The sequence below is a fragment of the Rhipicephalus microplus genome, chromosome 1 (genome assembly GCF_043290135.1).
Source record: "Rhipicephalus microplus isolate Deutch F79 chromosome 1, USDA_Rmic, whole genome shotgun sequence".
In the NCBI taxonomy this organism is placed as follows: domain Eukaryota; kingdom Metazoa; phylum Arthropoda; class Arachnida; order Ixodida; family Ixodidae; genus Rhipicephalus; species Rhipicephalus microplus.
Window position 1 is genome coordinate 286,490,139 of NC_134700.1, and position 20,239 is coordinate 286,510,377.

Here is a 20,239-nt window from a genome sequence, read left to right on the forward strand (position 1 = left end):
AACTAGCCCCGCAACGTGCCCTAGCAGATTTCGTCTACTCGTAGAGATGGTTCGCGAAGACTTCTTCTCGACATCGTAGTCGGAACGCTTACAGACATTTAATGGAGGACCGGACTCTCTAACGTCTTTAGGTCACCGATCGACCTGTACAAACGCTGTATCTATGCTATCATGGCAGTGAAAAATTGTCGAAAGCATGTTAATTTGGGTCGACTTATGCCTAGTGGTTCAATCAAGCGGCACCAATCAAGTGGCAGGTGGTCAAGCAGGTTGCATTAAAGCGGTAAGCTTAAAATCAGCAGGCTTTAAGTCATCTCCCCATTTGAACAAGAAATGCGCATCAACTTCGATTACAAACTTATCACTCGAAGCGATAAGTCACTGTGCTCGTTATGTGCTTAGTGTGTCAGTTTCGGAGGCAGCCTATTATTGCGATTATTAAGGTACAACGCTTTCGATGCCTCATCAGACACGAAAATAGACTACTGGCGTCAACACGAGTGATGACAAAAATTGTGACGTGATGATGTCGCAGGTCGCCGCGATTCGTGACGTCATCACGTGACATCGCCGCTTGGTCGAACGTGGACCGATAACGGAGCCAGTGTAAAAACCACGTGACGCGCAGGAAGCTTTCAATGCCTCCAACTCTGGAGGCAGCGCGAGAACATGTTAGGTGCAGCAAGCTTAAAGAGGGGAGCGGGCGATGTTCAATACGTCGACTGTAAAGAAGAACGTGGATTTCGCCTCCGAGGGGAGTTAGGCGATGGACATTGAGTTTTTATGCTACGTACAAAGATCAAGATTAAGTGTGTTGCCTATAGAAGTATAATTCGTAGTGTGAGCACATATTACGCCAGGTGGAGTCGTGCGACTGTTCAATACACGGTGATGAATAATAGGTGTTACATGTATAATCAGCGACAAAACCATAGTCTTCAAACGGTGACATGTACTTGCTGTTGTCAGTGGTTGGCGTAAACCTAATTGTTTATTAATATGTGAAGTTTTGGGGCCCCGTCATGGTGGTCAAGTTGCTATGGTACTCGGCTGCTGACCCACAGGTCGCGGGATCGTATTCTGGCTGCGGCGGCTGCATTTCCGATGGAGGCGGAAATGCTGTATGCCCGTGTGCTCAGATTTGGGTGCACGTTAAAGAACCCCAGTTGGTCAAAATTTCTGGAGCCTTTCACTACGGCATCTCTCGTAATCATATGGTGGTTTTGGGACGTTAAACTCCACATATCACTCAATTAATTGTGTGAAGTCTTGCGTCCCAAAACGACCATGTGATTATGAGGGAGGCAGTAATAAAGGGCTCCGGAAATATCGGGCATCTGGTGTTTCTTAATGTGCACTGAAGTCGCTCAGTACACGGACCTCTGTATACCACTTCGCCTGCACTGACAAGCGACCGCCCCCTCAGCCGGGATCGTACCCGCGTCCTTCGGGTCAGCAGCCGAGCACCGATCCACCAATCCGCGCAAACCTAACTGATTTGAGTGATAAGGCTGTATACATCTGTATGTGGGACATGTGCGGATGCGTATATATAGTTGCTTATAATTATCTTCTTCCTTTTTTTGTGCAGTCCAAGTCCTTCAGCGAGAAAGTTCAAAGTGTCGATGTCGGTACTACAAATGCTGTCAAATTTGGATGGATACAAGGAGTACTGGTGAGTTCAGCTCGGTCTTGTTCTGTAGTAACCAAGTACAGTGACCTCTTAAGGGCAACTCGTGTCGTAATTTCTCTTCATTAATGATATCTTTGTGTACTAAGTGTATACTACTAACTCATTGAAACACTAATTCAGCGCTAAGTAATGCTTTTACACAGTGGTACAGGGCTTTAAATTTGGTTTGCAGCGTCTCCAGTTTGTGTCATACAGGCGTAATTATGACTCGAAAACTTCCTCCAGCGCCAACGTTATCTCTCGAGACCAGATATGCAGAAATGTGACGTGGTTGACGGGGCCAATTACTTGTCGCAGTTATGTTAAACAACTAAATGGTGCCGCATTTCAATTCGTCGGTACGTGGCCAGAAGTACATGAAGCCAACAAATAACAAGAAAAACTCATGCAGCGTTATTTAAATTTTTATTTTAACTTTTGTGTCATGCGATAGTCGTTGCGCTGAACTTCACTAGCTTCATTGTATGTTGGCCTCAGTACGTTGAGTTGAGAAAATAACTGGGACCCTTTAACCAGTTGTCTTCTTTCGTTCAACCCTTGATCAGGTACGATGTCTTCTCAACATATGGGGTGTCATGCTTTTTCTTCGGTTGTCCTGGGTCGTGGGACAAGCCGGGATTGGTGAGTTCTTACGATTTTTTTAACTTGCAGAAACGCGAAAGTTTCATTGCGTCGCTGTTTCCTCTTGAATAATATTCATGTGCGAAACGAGCACTGTGTATTCAAATGAGTTAGTGCGTTCGAGTCTATAGGCTGATTCTTTCGAACATAGCGAAAGGAATAGGACGTTGATGAACGCAGATTGGTGAGAAGTCTCAGGCAGCAATGCAGTATCCGGCGTCTTAACAACAAAGTTCTTTAAATTCAGAATTAATACATGTTGTCTTTCAAATGTGCACTAAAGACCCGAACTTGGAACGAAAACAGCCCCATCGGATCATAAATTGTGCAATTCGGATCTGCCGTGGCCGTGTGTCACATTATCGTACGTTATAACTGCGAAAATCCCATAAATTTTTAAGTGCAGTTCGATCATGTCTCCTCGTGGTTGCGACGTCATAGTTCTCGGCGATTCATTTCAATAAAAACTTAGAAAAATGAGCGCTGCTTTTGTTGGCTAGCGGCTTTTTCTTTGTTTAGTTGAAGTTACAATTTAATTCGAAGCTTACAGTTTCACCGCATGTCACGCGCCTGTGACGACCGACAGTACAGGAATAAAAAAATTCTGAAATATGCGCCTGCATCGGAAAAGGAGCACTCAGTCGTCCATTTTTTTTTATTATTCATGCAGAGGAAGCACAGACATCTTCGTTTCGAGGATACAGCTTCAAAAATTTCTTCATAGATAACAGCATTTAGTGTATTGAAAAGCATTCACTTTTATGGCCTTGTACTTTGTCGTGAAGGCAGTACAAGGACAACTGAGGAAATTGTGGCAAGAATACTTTATTACTCATTCCCAACTGTTTGAGAAAAGGAAGCATTCGGGACGTTTCTTGTTTGCTCGCCATAATGCCGGACCTGATCGGTCATAAACGTACTCTGCGAGATTGAATCTGGATATTGAGTGTTTCGTTCCGGCCTCATGTCAGAAGTTTTCGATTTGAATTAAAAAGATAACTTGAGATTACAAGCATAAAGGTAGCAAATCAAGCGATATGTAATCGGGTAAAGTGAATCTCCTTAAAAACGTGGTATTGCTGCATTTGCGAAAATGAGAATGGTGCGAAATAATCTTATCGTGTTATGGTGACACCGAAGAGCATAGCAGCCGAACCTTTCAAATGAAGATAGCCGCAAATGCTAGTGGAGCCCTGAGCTGAGGATCCCACCCACTTTCTCAGAAACCTTCTAGCGAATAACAATAGTTTCTTGTCTCTCTGAATGATTGTATTTGCCCTCTTTGTGTCAATGCATTCATGTTGACGCTCGGTGGTAAACTCTAAAGGTCGTCGTGCCTCGCCATTCCGTGCGTCACTGTGCGTGCACGCCTCCACATGGCGTAGTGGTTCTCAAGCGTGGTGGTTCACTGGCGTGTTGGTTCACTGGATTTTCTCGGAATTCGGGCGCTTTGTACCTCTTGTGGTTCCACCGCAAGTTTGCTTTGAAGTTCCAGCAGTTAAATAGAGCATGAACGTCACTTCGCTCACTGCCGCGGCCGCGTTACGAAAGGGCGTGTTGCTCACACATGTAGTAAGAATTGCGAACGTTGTCCGCGCTCGTCCTGTCTGGGCGCGTTTCGTGCGTGATTTCTGCATGAAATGTGCGCTGAAAGTTTCGAACTGCTTGTCGTTCTTCGCGTGACATTGCACTTTGTTACTGCAGCATTCATTTCTTCATTCTCGGGGCGAAACAGTGCACAATCGATGGTCAAATACATCTTTGAAGACACGTTTCACTTTCGTGTTATAGCAATTCCTAAAAGGAGGGATCAACCATGTCTTTTTATGTTTTTTGCCATCTGATTGGGGTCTCTATTTAGACGTCATTTCCGTGACGGAAATACGTCACTGAGGTTTGTCGGTCTCCGTATAAAATACTTTAATGGTAAAATTGCATTTTTGTTTAATTAAAACAACAGTTCCCAGAGCTTATGGTTTTACTGTGCAATAAATTTCAGGTCTTGCCATTGCTATCATCCTGCTGGCATCTGCGGTCACCATGCTGACAACGCTTTCGATGTCAGCAATTTGTACAAATGGAGAAGTCAGAGGAGGTACGTAGATCGAACGCGACATTTTATGTGTGAAAAAGTATTTTTTCTATAGAAAATACAGAAACGTTAAGTCCCCTGCAGGCCGCAGATAGAGCGATTCCACTCTTCGACCTTAACTACACGATGACATGCGATTTTAAACTATAGCGAAAAAATGGAAGCCCATAGTATAATTAACAATTTCATGAAATGCGTACAACTAATTTATGATTTCGCAAGTAATGACATTTCTACTTCAGTTTCAAACGACGCTTTTTTACAAACTCAAGTGGAACAGTGCACACATTTAGAAATTGAACGCCGCAAGTAATATGGTGTTATCTTGGAGGCATCCCCAGTTTGCTTCAATATCACCTGAAGTGTGCATATTTGCATATTTTGCATATTTGCCTATTTTCACATTGGAATCATTCAGTTTAATGAGTCTGAAATTATTTTTTCATAAGCAGGGAAGTGTGTGGGTGTAGTGGTTGGCGTTTTATTGCCGATACACTTTCATATGCGAAACTTTCATGCATGCTCAAATTATACCACTTGAACTGTGCTCATGCACAGAATACTGCAAGAATGGTATTGCTTGATGTTGTAGCTGTATAATTACATAGGAACACGCAGTCGTGACAAAAAACAACGGTTATGTCACCACTATTTCCGGATGAAAGATATATGCCATTTGTATACCCTTCTCTCAAATGCACCGTGCTTTCTTGTTTATTTGGTTGTTTGTTAGTTTGCAGTTTAAGGTATTGTCTACTACATTTTTTTTCAACTGCTTATCGCAGGCGGGACGTACTACATGATATCGCGGAGTCTTGGGCCAGAGTTCGGCGGTGCCATTGGGTTGATTTTCTCCTTAGCAAACGCAGTGGCAGTTGCCATGTACGTCGTGGGTTTCGCAGAAACCGTGCAAGCCGTGATGAAGGTGAGGACTTTAGAGGCAGACTTTGCTAGCATTTCTGTGTTTATTCATTAAAGCTTTTTTTTTTGTGAAACTGGAGCAAAGGGGATGTGTAGTTGCTTATTGACGTGGGCAAATATTTTGCTACGTATCGTTGCAGTACTCCTTTCGTACGTTTGTGCTATGAACACTTGTTTCCGTTAGATCGCTCAGTATATTACTCTAAGCACAGTACAGATTTAGTACTGTGAAGAGAGAGAAGTAAACGTTTATTTTCGAAACAGTGCTCCAAGCAATGCCCGGTGTCACCCTGAGGTGGGAGGGCTCCTTAGTCCAGGAACCCTCTGGCTTCTGCTGCCCTCTTAGCTCTGGTGACGAGTTGTTGTTGGTCTTCCAGGTCCTCGAGGGCGAGCTTCGCCTTCCAGGTTTCGGTTAGGTCTTCATTCGTCCGTCCTGCTTCGTTATCAGTCGTGTGTTGTTGCAGATTACGTCTGGCAATACACTGGCATGCAAGAAGCAAAACGGTGCATTAGGGCCTCATGCGTGTATACGTGCTGCTTTGCAGACGTCTCAGTATTACGCTTTCCTCTTTTGTCAGTTTTGGGTGTGCTGGAGGGTATACTCGTCTCTCTAGCGTGAAATGCTGGAGTAACGACGAATAGGTGTTTTGATCAACCTCCGTCTCTTCAACGATGGGTCGGATGTCTGACGGGTTGGACAGCGCGCACGATAAACCGCCGTTCGACCTCACGCTGCACTCCAATCATTTGCTAACAATGTGTGTAAAATGTCGCTCATTGAGTCCGAGACGCGTGCATCTTGCTGTCTTAAAGCTTTGTCGACAATGGCATAAAATAAGTACAAGTATTGGCATACTTTCCCCTTTTTGATCAGTATAGTTTGTCTCGAAAGACGATGCGTTTGCTACGATTGTTTTGATAGCTGTCACTGTGAAAGGGTTCGAAATTTTGACATCACAATCGGTGCGGCGCGTGTCCCACTCGCAGAGGCAAGACCAGCTCATCGTGGATGGCGACATGAACGACATCCGCATCATCAGTTGCGCCACGGTGGTCGTGCTTCTCTGCATCGCGCTCATCGGCACCGAGTGGGAGTCAAAGGTGGGCGCACTCGAACGCATTATTATTATTATTGTTATTATTATTATTATTATTATTATTATTATTATTATTATTATTATTATTATTATTATTATTATTATTATTATTATTGTTATTATTATTGTTATTGTTATTGTTATTGTTGTTATTATTGTTGTTATTATTATTATTATTATTATTATTATTATTATTATTATTATTATTATTATTATTATTATTATTATTATTATTATTATTATTTATTTTGCCAGGCGCAAATCGTGCTTCTCGTGATCCTCTTGGCGGCCATGGTTGACTTCGTCGTCGGGTCTTTCTTCACGCCCACCACAGACCTCATGGCCAGGGGCTTCGTCGGCTACTCCGGTGAGTCTGCCAAGCAGAGGACACGAAATGTGGCTCATTACCGCCGTGCCTGTGCGCAGTACATATGCGTGTAACGCTGCGAACGACCCGAAAAGTTTGCCTTTTATAGAAAATATGACGGAGAACTTTGGTTGCCCTTACGTTCCGCTAACAACGTTTGCTGCAGTAGTGCGTAGCATCTAATTTGTGTATTTCCAAACGAAAGCACGGAAAAATAGTTTTGGAATTACTGTCACGTGGGTTACTGGTACACCGACTACCGTTTACGCCGCTGGACTTCTTCCACTTTCGCGCTCTTTGTTTTTGCGGGATAATCGTTCAGCTATTAGTTATACACAGGGTGCAAAGGAAAGGAAAAATGTGTATGGAACAGTAGAGAAATAAAATGCGTGATTAAATTCTGACTGTGGTGGAGTTAAAACACTATATGGGGCCATAAAGTTCGCACCTGCAATTGAAACTAGGAGCTTTGTGTTCTTGTATTTTTAAGATTGAGTCAGCTGATGTAGAAAAAAAAAGCCATAGATGTCTGAAATATTTTTCTTCGTGACTCGAGAATGCCAACGGTGATTAATCTCGCAGTAGAAATTTCCTTAAAGAACCAGCTTTTCATGCAGGTCGTTCCTCTACGGAAAGTGCCCCTCGAATGAATGAATCGATAAACTTTTTTAAAAGTCCAGCAGTTTCGTTTGGACGAGGCGGAAAAAAGAGAGGATTAGCCTCATTCCGCTCCCCGAAAAACAATGTATTCAAATACCACGGTTCAGCCGGCACTTTATTCCAGCAACAGCAGCCGCAGACTGATGGTTATATACAGATGAGGAACGTTAAGTCCAATCAATGCCTGCAATATTTAAACGCTGCTGTTTTGTAATCGAACCTATTGTGCGGTCATGGCCGTGAAATGTACAAAAAAGTGTGGTCAGCTACACTATACGTGAATACTTTCGAAGCCGACTATCAAAAGAGCAAAGCTGATGCTCCCCCCCCCCCTCCTCCGGTTCACCCTCATCTCTCACATACTTCTCCCATTGGTTGATACTTTCCATTGGGTTAACAGAGACAGTTGGGCAAGTTCCTTAAAACTCAGGTTAGAAACAGCGTGAAAAAACGACAATGCACACAGATACGAAGGAGACAGGACGACGCGTTGCTATATAGCGACTGACGTTTTATTAATCAAAAACGTAAAAAGACGTGCTCGCACATTAAAAAAAAACAAGATAAACGAGATAATCTGATAGAAAAAAACGTGCCTGTCGTTTTTGTTTATTTATATGCATACTCATTCTCTAGTTGCTTGTTTTTTTCTCTTATTTTTTTTTTAGTAATGTGCGTTACATCTTCCTTTATTGAAGTCCTGAGGATCAGTGTAGGACTCATGCTGGCTGCTCCCACGTCGGGACAAAGAGGCTAAGCTCCTCTGCCGCCACACGGGCCCTATGGTGGACAGCCCTGAGTGTGTCCACCAGCGCGTCACTGTGCAGCTCTCTTTTCACAGTGAGAAGCCGCACCTGCCATTGCCGAGCAGCGCCAGAGCATGTGTTCGAAATTGAGCAAGTCTCCACACTTACTACAATATATCGAAACCCCACAGTCCGGGTTAATTTTATTCACGACGACCGGGTTGGGGTAACGTCCGCAGGCAGAAGGGAATTCCCTGCACTCTAAGTAATAATGCTTGGTTATGCTGTTGCACGTCAACAGCTGGTCGCTAAACTCCGGAGCGGGAGATTCGGCCGCCTCGGGGATTGCACGGCACACTAATCCGCGCCACCTCGTTGAGGTTACGTGGGGCTCCCTCCCCTGACCCCATGTGCGCCGAAAACCAAAGTAATGGTATGCGGAGTGATGTCCTTACCTTGCAGCAGTCTGTAAGCTGGTTCTATGCTTTTGATTGAAACTTCACTTGCTAAAAGCGTCTCATTCTGGCCACTTCGCGTTCTGGTTCTTTCGCTCTTTTTCCTAGCATGGCTTTCCACCACCGAGCCTCGCCTATCTTTGCGCCGTGAAGCCCTTTCTTTCGTTTCGAGTTTCACTCTCGTAATATATACTGTACGAGCTCGAGACCAGCGTTTCGACAACGGATGGGGAAACCTCGACACGGCGTCGACTAAAACAACTCTGCTGTTAAATATATTTTTTTGTGTGTGTAGTGGCCGTGTTAGGTTTTACAAAAGCTGTGAATTTCCTGTAATAACACAACTGTTTTTTTTTTCTATCTACAGGCACTCTTTTCATGGAAAACGTAAAGCCGGGGTTCAGAGATGGCGAAACTTTCTTCGACGTCTTCTCTATTTTCTTCCCGGCGGCTACGGGTATTCTGGCCGGTGCCAACATCTCTGGTGATTTGAAGGTACAAAATTGAAAACTATCAATTTGTTTTCTAATATTTTACAATTGACTCTATAACACAGAATTTGCAGAACGAATGCATAAATATACGCAATACGACCAATATTTCCATCTATTCAGGGAAGCACTGTATTCGCGTTTTATTTAAGAAAAACGCGGTATTGAATGAGTATGGTTGTAGAGAAGAGCTGCTGATGACAAATGCTCTTGCAATACGCGTGTTCTGGGTTGTGTTGAGTGCGTTAACTATACGGCCCTCGGTACCAGCCTAATGACTGAAATGTAACCCCCTATCTAATGATACATTTTGGGTGAAATATTTTACTTTGATTGTGATTCTCCTTTTACCCACTGCATTGAAATATGCTCCTCATTATAAAACGTAACTGTCGATAAACCAATTGTGAGACGCATTTAGCTGACGCTGTACAGCCATGTAACTTTACTACGATTAACTTGACGATTCAGTCCGGCCTTCGAAACTTCTCCCAACTCTCGTGGTTTTCGCTCTTGCAGGATCCCCAAAAGGCGATCCCCCGGGGCACCCTGCTGGCCATCTTTATCACAACCATCTCGTACATCGCATTCGCCGTCATAGCCGGCACCACTGTCTTGCGTGACGCCAACGGAGTCCCGTTCAACCTGACCGAGGCCGGAGTCAACTTCGCCGACATCGCCAACTGCACCATGCACGAGGCCGACAAGTGCGAGTACGGACTGATGAATTACTTCCAGGTATAGTGTCACCGTTTAACGATTATGCCGCTCCCGTGCTAGTGCGAATACGCGCTTCGAAACGGACCACATTCAAGCCTTTCTCGAAGAACCATATACAGTATCGCCCTTGCTGTAGTTAGGACAATTCCCAGTGCTCTCACATTTCTAATTTATTCCCCCTTCACCGAAAAACTGATGAAGCTGCTGTTTTCACGAAGGCTTTCAGAACCTTCATGCTTGCAGGCTGGCTGTTTTGTGGCAGTTTTAAAACTAATTAGTACCATATCAGAAGTATTTGACGCCTTCAACTCCAGCATTGCTAATGGCTTGTGATGGCATTTTGTGTCAGCGTGTTTTCTTCTACATTTTCATTTTTTTTGTTCCGCTGAGTTTAAGATCCTAGGGATAAACATGGTGCACCTTTCCTCATGAAAAGTATGAACGGTCAAAAAGAATGACGGAGAATATCACAATACACCTGCAGATTAGGGCTCCCGAAGTGTTATTGCTAACTAACGCAACTGAATTACATTGCAAAACTCGATTCCTTACCACTTTGTTCTTGCCACTGAACTTAAATTTCCAATGCGCAGGTCATGGAAATGGTGTCGGCGTACGGCCCCCTAGTAATCGCCGGCGTTTTCGCTGCCACATTGTCCTCTGCGTTAGCCAGTCTGGTCAGTGCTCCTAAGGTCTTCCAGGTGAGTGATCAGTTGTTGTTCGCTAATGTAGAGATTACTTTTAATTTTTTTAGGGCACAAGTAAACAAGGGCGAAAAGTGGCGCGGACGCAACGCTGCCTCGCTTTTTACATTTAGTTCATGTACCTTTGTGCGCTAGAAAGTTAGAATGAATTACCAGCATGTCCAGGCATACGCTCTTTCATGTAGTGGTTACTTTTACGTTCTATATGATGATCACGGCTGGCATAGCCACTATAACGTCGTTGCTGTGCTCAGAACCTCATTTGTTAGTTATCGATATGAGTTTTATGTTGTGATCGTCTCTTCGTATTTGGTCGCAGGCTCTGTGCAACGATAAGCTCTTCCCGTACATCCACTGGTTCGGCAAGGGCTTCGGCAGAAACAACGAACCTAGGCGTGGTTATATGCTCGCTTTCGGCATCTCCCTTGCCTGCTGTGCCATCGGCAAGTTATATTTTTTTACTACGATTGCATTCACAGGGCTCAACTGTAACGTATTTGCCGTTATATTTTTTTAATGCGAAAACATTTACAAGGCGCACTTGGAGCGTATTTGCCGTCGGTTTCCGCACCCCTGTGATGTTTTGTGTAAGCTCAAACTCGATAATATTGCCCCACACATTGTAGTACATAGGTTCAACGTGCGAAGGAAAGCGTGCTAGTGCAGCCGATCATTACTGCTCAAGCGGCGCCGATGATAACAAGGCAGGAAGGGGGGGGGGGGGGGGACACAGAGCTGGGATGTTGATCACTCTGCTAGCAAGTGCCTGCAAGTATATATTTTTGTGTGAATGCGCGATCTATTGCACAACTATAAAATAGTTGATAGCGTGCTCGTGGCCGTTTTCAATGCTTTTTTTTACTTCTTTCATGGTGTCCCCCAATTGCGTTACCCGATGCGCAATGCGAGAGATAGCGTAAACACTTCGATGCGGCAAAAGTAGAGAGGTCCGCCCGACAAGCTTTGTCTCCGGCTTGCTACTCTGCGAAATGGAGAAGTACGAAATGAAAGAGGGGTGAAGGTGAGGAACGAATGGACTGTGCTGTTCATTAAATTCTGATAGTAGCGCCCTGCAAGGTATGCTTTCTCTGTGTTACTTTATAGACGCGGTTAAATTGAAGCCCGAGTTTTCTTTCTCGTAGGTGAGCTGAACGCAATCGCACCCATCATCTCAAACTTCTTCCTTGCTGCCTACTGCCTCATCAACTTCTCGTGCTTCCACGCCTCCTTCACTAGAATGCCGGGTGAGTACACAACACCGAAAAAAAAATCAACACCGACTATTCGCTTTTCTTAACCAAAGCTCCTCAAAGAAGTGGGATTAACCAGTTTTCTTAAGTCACCTAACACAGTTAACAGATATGCTAAGGGGTTGGCTCGAATCTAGAGTGCTTGGTTTTTGCAATTATTGAAGTGTAAATTTCTTATTCAATAAACAGAATACCCGCGCAGCGTACTATTTGCTAAATAAAACATTGCGTAATGATGAGAAAATGAAGACGCTGTTCTGACTGTACAGCCAATTCGGAATTTAACGTTAAAGCTCCTACATCTTTGTTCACGAGTACATATATTACCACGGCACTGTGTTAGGCAAGTTGTAGAGTTCAGCAATGTCACGCGGTGCAGTGAACGACTTCAGGCAGAAAGAGGCGCTTCTTCCGATTTTTTTTCTATTGCCTGCAGTTTCTATTTAGCACTTCGTTGTTTTCACGAGTATACGTTTGTTCTGTTTGTGAGCAAAGCTGTTGCGTGTGGGTGATAAATCGTGTTTTTTGTTTGTTTTTTTTTATGATCGAAGGCTTCATTGTCCTAATAACACACTTCCTATTATAAGTACCTATACATTACAAATCAGGCAGTTATTACTATTAATAAAGTGACACTGATGAGTGACCACACTAAGTAAGCTGTCTAATTCCAGGCAGAGCTTCCAGTTTTTTTTTTTTCTTGCAACCTGTTAGTACACTTGAGCATACCGCATTCATCATAACTTTAGTCCACGGTTGGAGTAACCTTCATGGTAGAAGGGTTGATAGGCGGGCTAGTTGGTACATATTCATATACCAACTAGCCCTTCTGTGCTTGTTTGTCTCCTCTCTTGTGTCCCGTTAATTTGCTCTGGCAATTATTTCATTATGAGTAACCTTCATCATCTGTTTACCTTTTCAAACACTGCACATACTTTCAAGACACTCTCCGTACTTACAACCTTAAACTGCAAAACTTATGCACACATGACAGGTAGCCAGCCTGTCATGTGAGGCTTTACCAGCTTTACCTCGGTGGTGATGCGTCTGTACCAATATGTCGCTACGTCTTGTTCTTCGCTGACACTTTGTTGCTAGTTTTGTATGTAGTCTAGATGTTAACGCTGAAGTGATCCTTTTCTCTCCCTTCCGTGACGCAGGGTTCCGGCCAGCGTTCCGCTATTACAACCTTTGGGTCAGCCTGCTGGGTGCCATTCTTTGCTTGAGTGTCATGTTCATCACCAACTGGCCTACGGCACTCGGAACGTTTGCCATCATCCTTGGACTCTACATATTCATTTACAACAGGAAGCCCGGTACGTCTTAAAGTATGAAGCTGTCTTGGTCGACCTTCAGAGCATGAATTTGGTTAATCAGCCCTACTGTTGTGATATTTCATTTTTGAAGCTGTATAGCTCGGTGTTATAAATTCCGTGAAACTACAAATTTGTTAACCAACCAATTTTATTACACTGCCGCAGCGCGCAGTGTAATCTTGGTTACATAGGGAAAGGAAGATTCAGCTCATAAAAAGTCAAGGTAAACCTGAGGTGGCTTTATTTGGCTACAGTGCACCTAAAGCAAAGTTGTAAGGCAACACAGAGAGACATGGATACAAACGCAGTAAACCATGCACAGTGTCTGCGGTGTGCAGCAGGCAGCCTTAAACATCAGCTTCTGAACTGTGAAATTTCGAAACCTTAGAAGCATCGTCAAGTAAACAATAACAAGAACCAGCTCTGTTTTTGCTGCGTTTCCATAACAGCAGCACACCCAGTTCATCATCATTATGCAAAATTTTCATTCCTATTCGTCACTGACCATTCCGTGAACATCCTCCTCAGGACTAATGGTGTGACTAGCGGCAGTAATATGTAAAGCTGGCTACTTGCCAGTTGTCTGACATTGTCTGCAGTGCTGGCAGTGATATGATTTTAGAGCACTGCACGTTTTGTTAAGTACAGTTTGCTGAAGTGTACACGTTAGGACTAGAAACACTTTTATGTTTAAATGTGAACGCGTTTTTTTTTTTTTTTTTACACGAAGGCTTAAACTAGCGATAGTTTTGCACACACGGATTTCAGTTCTAGCGACTCTGTTTTCGATCTTACTCAACGTTCATACGAATACCCGCTGCCGCTCTGATGCAGATGTCAACTGGGGATCGTCAACTCAAGCTCAGACGTACTTGGATGCACTGAACAGCGTCGTCAAACTCAACAACGTTCGCGATCACATCAAGAATTATAGGTGAGGCACCTCGATGAGGCACCTCGATGAGGCACCCCCTTCAAATGGTCATTTTTCGCTCTCTATACCACGGCGAAAAAAATCGGGGAGGGGGGGGGACGTGTTTGGTGTGCCATCTCTGGCTACGCCCCTGCTACGATGTGTCAGATAATCACGTCGTGGTTTTGGCAGTCAATCCTCGGTGTATATTTTTTTTTCTTTTGCGTGCAAGCAGTTCTGCGAAATGATTCGTTGGCAGCATTGTGAAATTTTCTGGTGGTACGCAGAAGCGAAAATGCTTTACATGATTTGCAGAGGGCTCTTGGATTGGTGATTAAAAAAAATGCGCAACATCTATACGTAATATTATACATGCATAAGACTGCCTGAGACGAACAGGTTTTCTAGAAGGCGATTTTTTTGGTATGCACCTAAAATCAGCGTGAGTGAAAACAGGGGAATTGGAGAAGAAACGATTGATTGGAGACGAAGCACGCGTTCCAACTTTGAAACATGTTAGATCGCTTTGAACAGTTTGAGTTGGCAGCGATAAGACACCGATTAAGGAATAGGCATCATTGGTACGGCTGACGAGCAGACGTAACGTTCGAGGTAATTTTACATCTATTATTCGGTCTTCGGGCTTTGAAGCCTTTCAGAATCAGAATTTTCATTAATAAAAGTTGATTGAAGTTACAAGCGCGTGGTATACAGGAGGAGGTTCCATAGGCAAGAGACTGCATCGGGACCTCCTGTACAAAATAAAATCAGGTAAAAAGCACATCATAGTAGCAACAGTAGCGAGATCAGTCATTAAGAAACATTTGCATGCGGTGTGCTTCCGGACAGGTTGTCTTGATGTGTGTAATCAGTAAGTTACCATATGGTCTCCCTCATGCTTATTGGTGGTGTGTGGTTCCGTTATTACAGGCCTCGTTATCGATGTGTTCCTTGATTGTGCTCAGGAAAAAAAAAGCGCCACGAGTCTGAATTTTTTCTTCCTTCCTTGAGTGTGTGTGCATTCTATTGCTCAACATCTGCCTGTTAATTTGCTACAGGCCTCAGATCCTGGTGCTCACTGGCAACCCAGCTGACCGCCTACCTCTCGTGGACTTCGCCTACTTGCTCACCAAGAAGCTTTCCCTCATGGTTTGCGGAGACATCCGAAAAGTAAGCTTACAAGTGGTGGTTGGTATGCTTTAACGATTGTGTGCAAGTGCGTGCGTATTTCACAACGGCTTAGAAGTGTGGCAGCTTGGGCTAGTTGGTATGACACGACGATAGTTATAGCGCTAGAACAGAACGACGACACAGAGACAAGGACAAGAAGCGCTCGTGTCTTTTGAGTCCTTCTTGTCTCTGTGTCGTCGTTCTCTTCTCGCGCTATAACTATCTTCAGAACGGCGTCAGCGACATTTGTGCTGGATGGAAGCAGTGAAGCAAGCAGCACACGTCAATTTTCAGCGCGGGAAGACGAGGCAGAGAATAAATGAAATGACAGCAAGGAAGCTGGTCTTTAACTGAACTGACACTTACGAAAAACGTGGGGCAAGAAGTTAAAAGTGCAAACATACAGAAGAGAGCTGTAACATACAAGAATTACAAGGCAACCAATACGCGTAGCACAAGGAGTTAACCAAGGAATTTTTTTTTCTGTGTAGAACTATGAAGGCAGTACTCACATCTATCAGATTTCACAGATATGCAGAAGCTTTGGTGAATAACACTAAGAAAGAGAGACAGAAAAGGATGCAAAGAAAGGCAGAGAGGTTACCCAGACGCACGTCCAGTTTGCTACCCTGTGCTGGGGGAAGGGACGAGGGGGGGGGAAAGAAAAAAGGGAGGATCTCGAGCACACTTGGGGGAGCACATGCAGTCTACTGGCGGACGCAAAATTTTTTCTGCTCCTTAGCTGCTGGGGACAGGTGCGCTTTTGAACAAGGGGGAACACTTGCAACGTCTGCAATAGTCAGCAGGCTGACCTGATCCAATCAGAGCCCGTCAACAGTCCTGACGTTTCTTCTGTGCCTGTGTTTGATTATTTATTTATTTATTTAAAAATACTGCCAATCCCTTGTCGGGATTTTCGCAGAAAGGACATCGGGAAACACACAATAAAAGCACACAATAAAAACATCCGTAAGTTATACATCGTTTAGGATACGCGTTACATTGATGCTACCAAGTTCTCACAATTTCTAACAATCAAATTCAAGCAAATTCTAACCAAATTCTAACAACAAAGTTCTAACAGTAATTGTATTATATCCAAATGATTACAGTGTGGAAGAGTCAAAATAACACAGTCTAAAACAATGGATTTTGCAAAGATGACCACAATAGCGCAATATTAGGGTTCCAAACGCAAATGTTCTTCAACAAGACGTGAAAAAATATTTAAAGAATTGCTGCTAGTAATCATAGCTGCTAGGCTGTTCCATTCCCTTATTGATGCTGGGAAGAATGAGTGTTTGAAACATTCCGTACGGAATGCGTATTCTTGTAGCATTTCGGGGTGCTTCTTACGGTTGGGTCGTGATTGTTGAAGTGTAATGTACCTGGAGGCATCGATGTTCGTTTGCTTATGGCGTAGCTGGTACATGAATCGTAGGCGTGCTAGTCTTGCTCGTTTTTGCAGCGTTAGCATGCCCGCTTCTTCGGGCATAGTTGGTGAGTCTGTTTGCCTAAACTTGTTAATGATAAATCGAACAGCTTTTCTTTGCACGCCTTCTAGCTTCGCAATATGTTTTTTTGTGTACGGGAACCAAACAATGTTCGCATATTCAAGAACAGATCTCACGTACGTGTTGTAGGCTAACAGTTTAATTTCAGAAGGTGCTAGTCGAAGGCATCGTCTCAGAAAAAAAAAAGTCGTTTCAGTACGGTAGCTGTAACGTTAGAAACGTGGGCATCCCATCTCAGATCGCTAGTAAAGGTGAGGCCAAGGTACTTATGATGACTTGTTCTAGGAAGTGGGATACTATTGATGATATATGAGAACTCTGACCATTCCCTTTTTCTTGTTACTGTCATTATAGCTGATTTTTTAACATTAAGTATCATTTGCCAATCTGAACACCAGTTTGATACTATTTCGAGGGCTTTGTTTAAGGCAAGATGATCTTCTGCAGAGTTTATTTCATGATAAATTATACAATCATCCGCGAAAAGTCTGACGTGGACGGGAATTTGACAGGGTAGGTCTTTGATAAAAATTAGGAATAAGGTCGGAGCAAGAACACAACCCTGGGGAACACCGTATTTGACGGGAACTGTTGTGGATACTTGTCCATTGAAATCAACAAATTGTGTGCGACCGGTAAGATAGTTTTTTATCCATTTCGTAACGGAGCCATTGCCTAAGGTACATTCTAACTTTTGTACTAGTTTTTTATGCGAAACCTTATCAAAGGCTTTTGCAAAGTCCAATAGGATAAGGTCGACCTGTTTTTGCTTGTCCACACCTAAGGATAAATCATGGGTTAGTTCTGTTAGTTGCGTGACTGTAGAAAGCCCCCTACGGAAACCGTGTTGAGAAGGCGACAGGATGCGTTCGTTTTCAAGATATATATTGATATGTTTTAAGATAATATGTTCAAGAAGTTTGCTGCAAGTGCAAGTAAGAGATATAGGCCTGAAGTTATTTACGTCATCTTTTGGGCCTGATTTGTGTATCGGTTTAACTTTCGCTTTTTTTCCAATCATCCGCTATGGTGCATGTTGCTAGGGATTTATCGAATATGATGCACAGATATTTTGCCATCCACTCCGCATATCGGTTGAGAAACAAATTTGGAATGTTATCTGGTCCTGAGGCTTTTTTTGTGTCAAGTTGGAGGAGCAGATGAAAGATACCTTGTTCGGTTATCACGGGCAGTTCCAATGGTTCTTTGTTCAAAATGTCGATTGGTGGTTGATTGCCGTCATCGGCCGTGAAAACTGATTGGAAGTGCTCATTGAGCGAAGAAGGGGTAATAAGGCCATCTTGAGGATGACTAGCGTTTTCGCTAGACTTTGATTTTTTAAGAAAGCCCCAAAATTTTTGCGGCGAGTTTTTGATGAAACTAGGAAGGGTGTTAGTGAAATAGTTTTTTGCGGTTCTTATTTTTAATTTCATGTCGGTGATGGCAGTTGTGAGAGCAGTCTTAGAATTGCTTTTACTTAGTTTTAGGGATTTCCTGAGTCTTTTAACTTTGCGTTTCGCGTGAATGATATCACGATTAATCCAGGGATTATATTTCTTTGATCTTTTTGTTTTGTTTGGTACATATAATTTCATACAGTGCGTTATGGTATGTTTAAATTTTAACCACAATTCATCGACACTTATGAATGCGCGTTTCGAATCTTCTTCAAACGGTGCTAATTCCATTGATAGATGGTCAATTATGCTGGTGTCATCTGCATTCCGAAAATCTGGAACGTTTTTTTGCGAGTGGCAGTGGCTTTTTTTGGCACAAATTGATGCGCTGCACACGATTAGCTTGTGGTCCGATATCCCATCGAGAATTTCTACACTGTGTTTGTCACTTGGAAAATGGTCGCTTAAGAATACCAGGTCAAGTATATTGGAGCTCTCCGCCTGCACCCGTGTTGGCTCCATTATTATCTGATTGAGGTTAAAAGATAGCATTGCATCAAAAAGGGTTTCTGAGTTTAAGCACTCGTTCTGCATGGTCCGCCAGTTTATGTCGGGCAGATTAAAGTCCCCCAAAAGGATTAGTCTCTTGCCTTTCACATTGCGCTGCATGTATGCGTGCAGTGATTGCATAGCGATATGGTCTGACCCTGGACTGCGATAAACACAACCAACTACGATTGAAAATGAGCCGCACAATAAATTGCAGAACACCGCTTCAGCACCCTCAACAACAGGCATCTGTGTGAATCGAATACGTTTGTTAATAAGAATGGCAACTCCACCACCGCGTGTTGCTCGGTCCTTTCTCACAATGCAGTAGTTTGGAGGTGCTATTTCGGCGTCTCCAATCTCGTTTGAAAGCCACGTTTCCGTCACAGCCAAGAAGTCAGGGTCGACAGTAAGAAGTACTGATTCTAGCGAGTCGAGTTTGTTCAGTATGCTGCGTGCATTCACATTGACAAAAACTATTTTGGACGTGGTTGATGGCGGCGAGTGCGCATGGGTGGTGTTCCTTCTTGGTTTTTTGGGTTTTTTTGATTGGAGGGAGCATTGCGTTCTGTTTTGATCTCAATCTTATCGCCCGCGGTATCATCCCAGCGGTAAAGTACTCGATTGATAGTAATCTTGTCGTATACCAACCATACTTTGTCACCAGATTCTTTGTTAGATTTGGCGCTATCCCACAGCTTTTTCCTTATGCTACGAACTCGAGCTGAAAAGTCTTCACTAATCGCTAATTTAGTTCCTTTGAGCTTTTGGCAGTTTTTTAGGATTTTGATTTTGTCACGCGTGTCGAGAAGTTTTAAAATAACTGGCCTGGTTTTATTAGCGTCTGGCTTTCCGAGCCTGTGAATTCTTTCGATTGCTACAGGCTCTAGATCCAGTGTTTTCTTAATAATCGTGTTGTTAACAGTTTGTTCGAGTGAGACATCATCCTCAACGTGCTTTTCGGGAATGCCGTACACAATCAGGTTCCCTCTTCTAGAACGATTTTCCAGGTCGTCAAGCTTTAGTTCAAGGTCTGAAACTATTTTTTGCAGGTGCGTTACTTGATCCGTGCAGATTGTTATTTTGCTATGAAGCGAGTCCAGCAATTCTAGTTTCTTATCTATGGCGGTTAGCCTCTCCTCTTTTATTTCTTTTAAGTCGCCTGCAATTACCTGCAGTTGTTTCGCGATGTGCGCTAAGTCTGGACCGGGATTTGTCTCTACATCGCCAGCAAGCAACAATACGTTCACAACATGAGATGACAAGTCATACAAAAATAAACATAGCAGCCTTGGGCACGGCAGCACAAGTAGGCACAAATCGTTCGATCGATAGCACTTCCCATAACGTTTTCTTACCTGCGCAATGAAGACGAAAGGGTTAGACTTCATTTCTGCGGTGCCACCGTGCCCAATGTCCAGCAGTGATCCTCCGGCGGCGTATATGTTGGGCGCGAGGTGCGCCCCCTGGGCTCTGCCGCATACTGCGTCGATGCTGATGGTCACCGCTGTAGGGCTTCCGTGCCGATATCCGCTGTGATGGCACATGTGCTGCGTGGACGAC

The 20,239-nt window shown here is 43.7% G+C and overlaps 1 protein-coding gene across 1 annotated transcript in view; it reads left to right on the top strand.

Annotated features, from left to right (window-relative positions):
• LOC119188311 (solute carrier family 12 member 1-like) overlaps positions 1–20,239 on the top strand; it is a 73,286-nt gene that overhangs the window by 39,362 nt on the left and 13,685 nt on the right. Inside the window, exons 2-15 of the mRNA XM_037436285.2 lie at positions 1,592–1,675; positions 2,239–2,314; positions 4,314–4,409; positions 5,192–5,331; positions 6,315–6,428; positions 6,680–6,791; positions 9,020–9,147; positions 9,663–9,881; positions 10,457–10,564; positions 10,887–11,010; positions 11,710–11,811; positions 12,978–13,133; positions 13,968–14,067; positions 15,105–15,216. Coding sequence (XP_037292182.2) covers positions 1,592–1,675; positions 2,239–2,314; positions 4,314–4,409; positions 5,192–5,331; positions 6,315–6,428; positions 6,680–6,791; positions 9,020–9,147; positions 9,663–9,881; positions 10,457–10,564; positions 10,887–11,010; positions 11,710–11,811; positions 12,978–13,133; positions 13,968–14,067; positions 15,105–15,216 — 1,671 coding nt within the window. The remainder of the gene's footprint in view (positions 1–1,591; positions 1,676–2,238; positions 2,315–4,313; positions 4,410–5,191; positions 5,332–6,314; positions 6,429–6,679; positions 6,792–9,019; positions 9,148–9,662; positions 9,882–10,456; positions 10,565–10,886; positions 11,011–11,709; positions 11,812–12,977; positions 13,134–13,967; positions 14,068–15,104; positions 15,217–20,239) is intronic.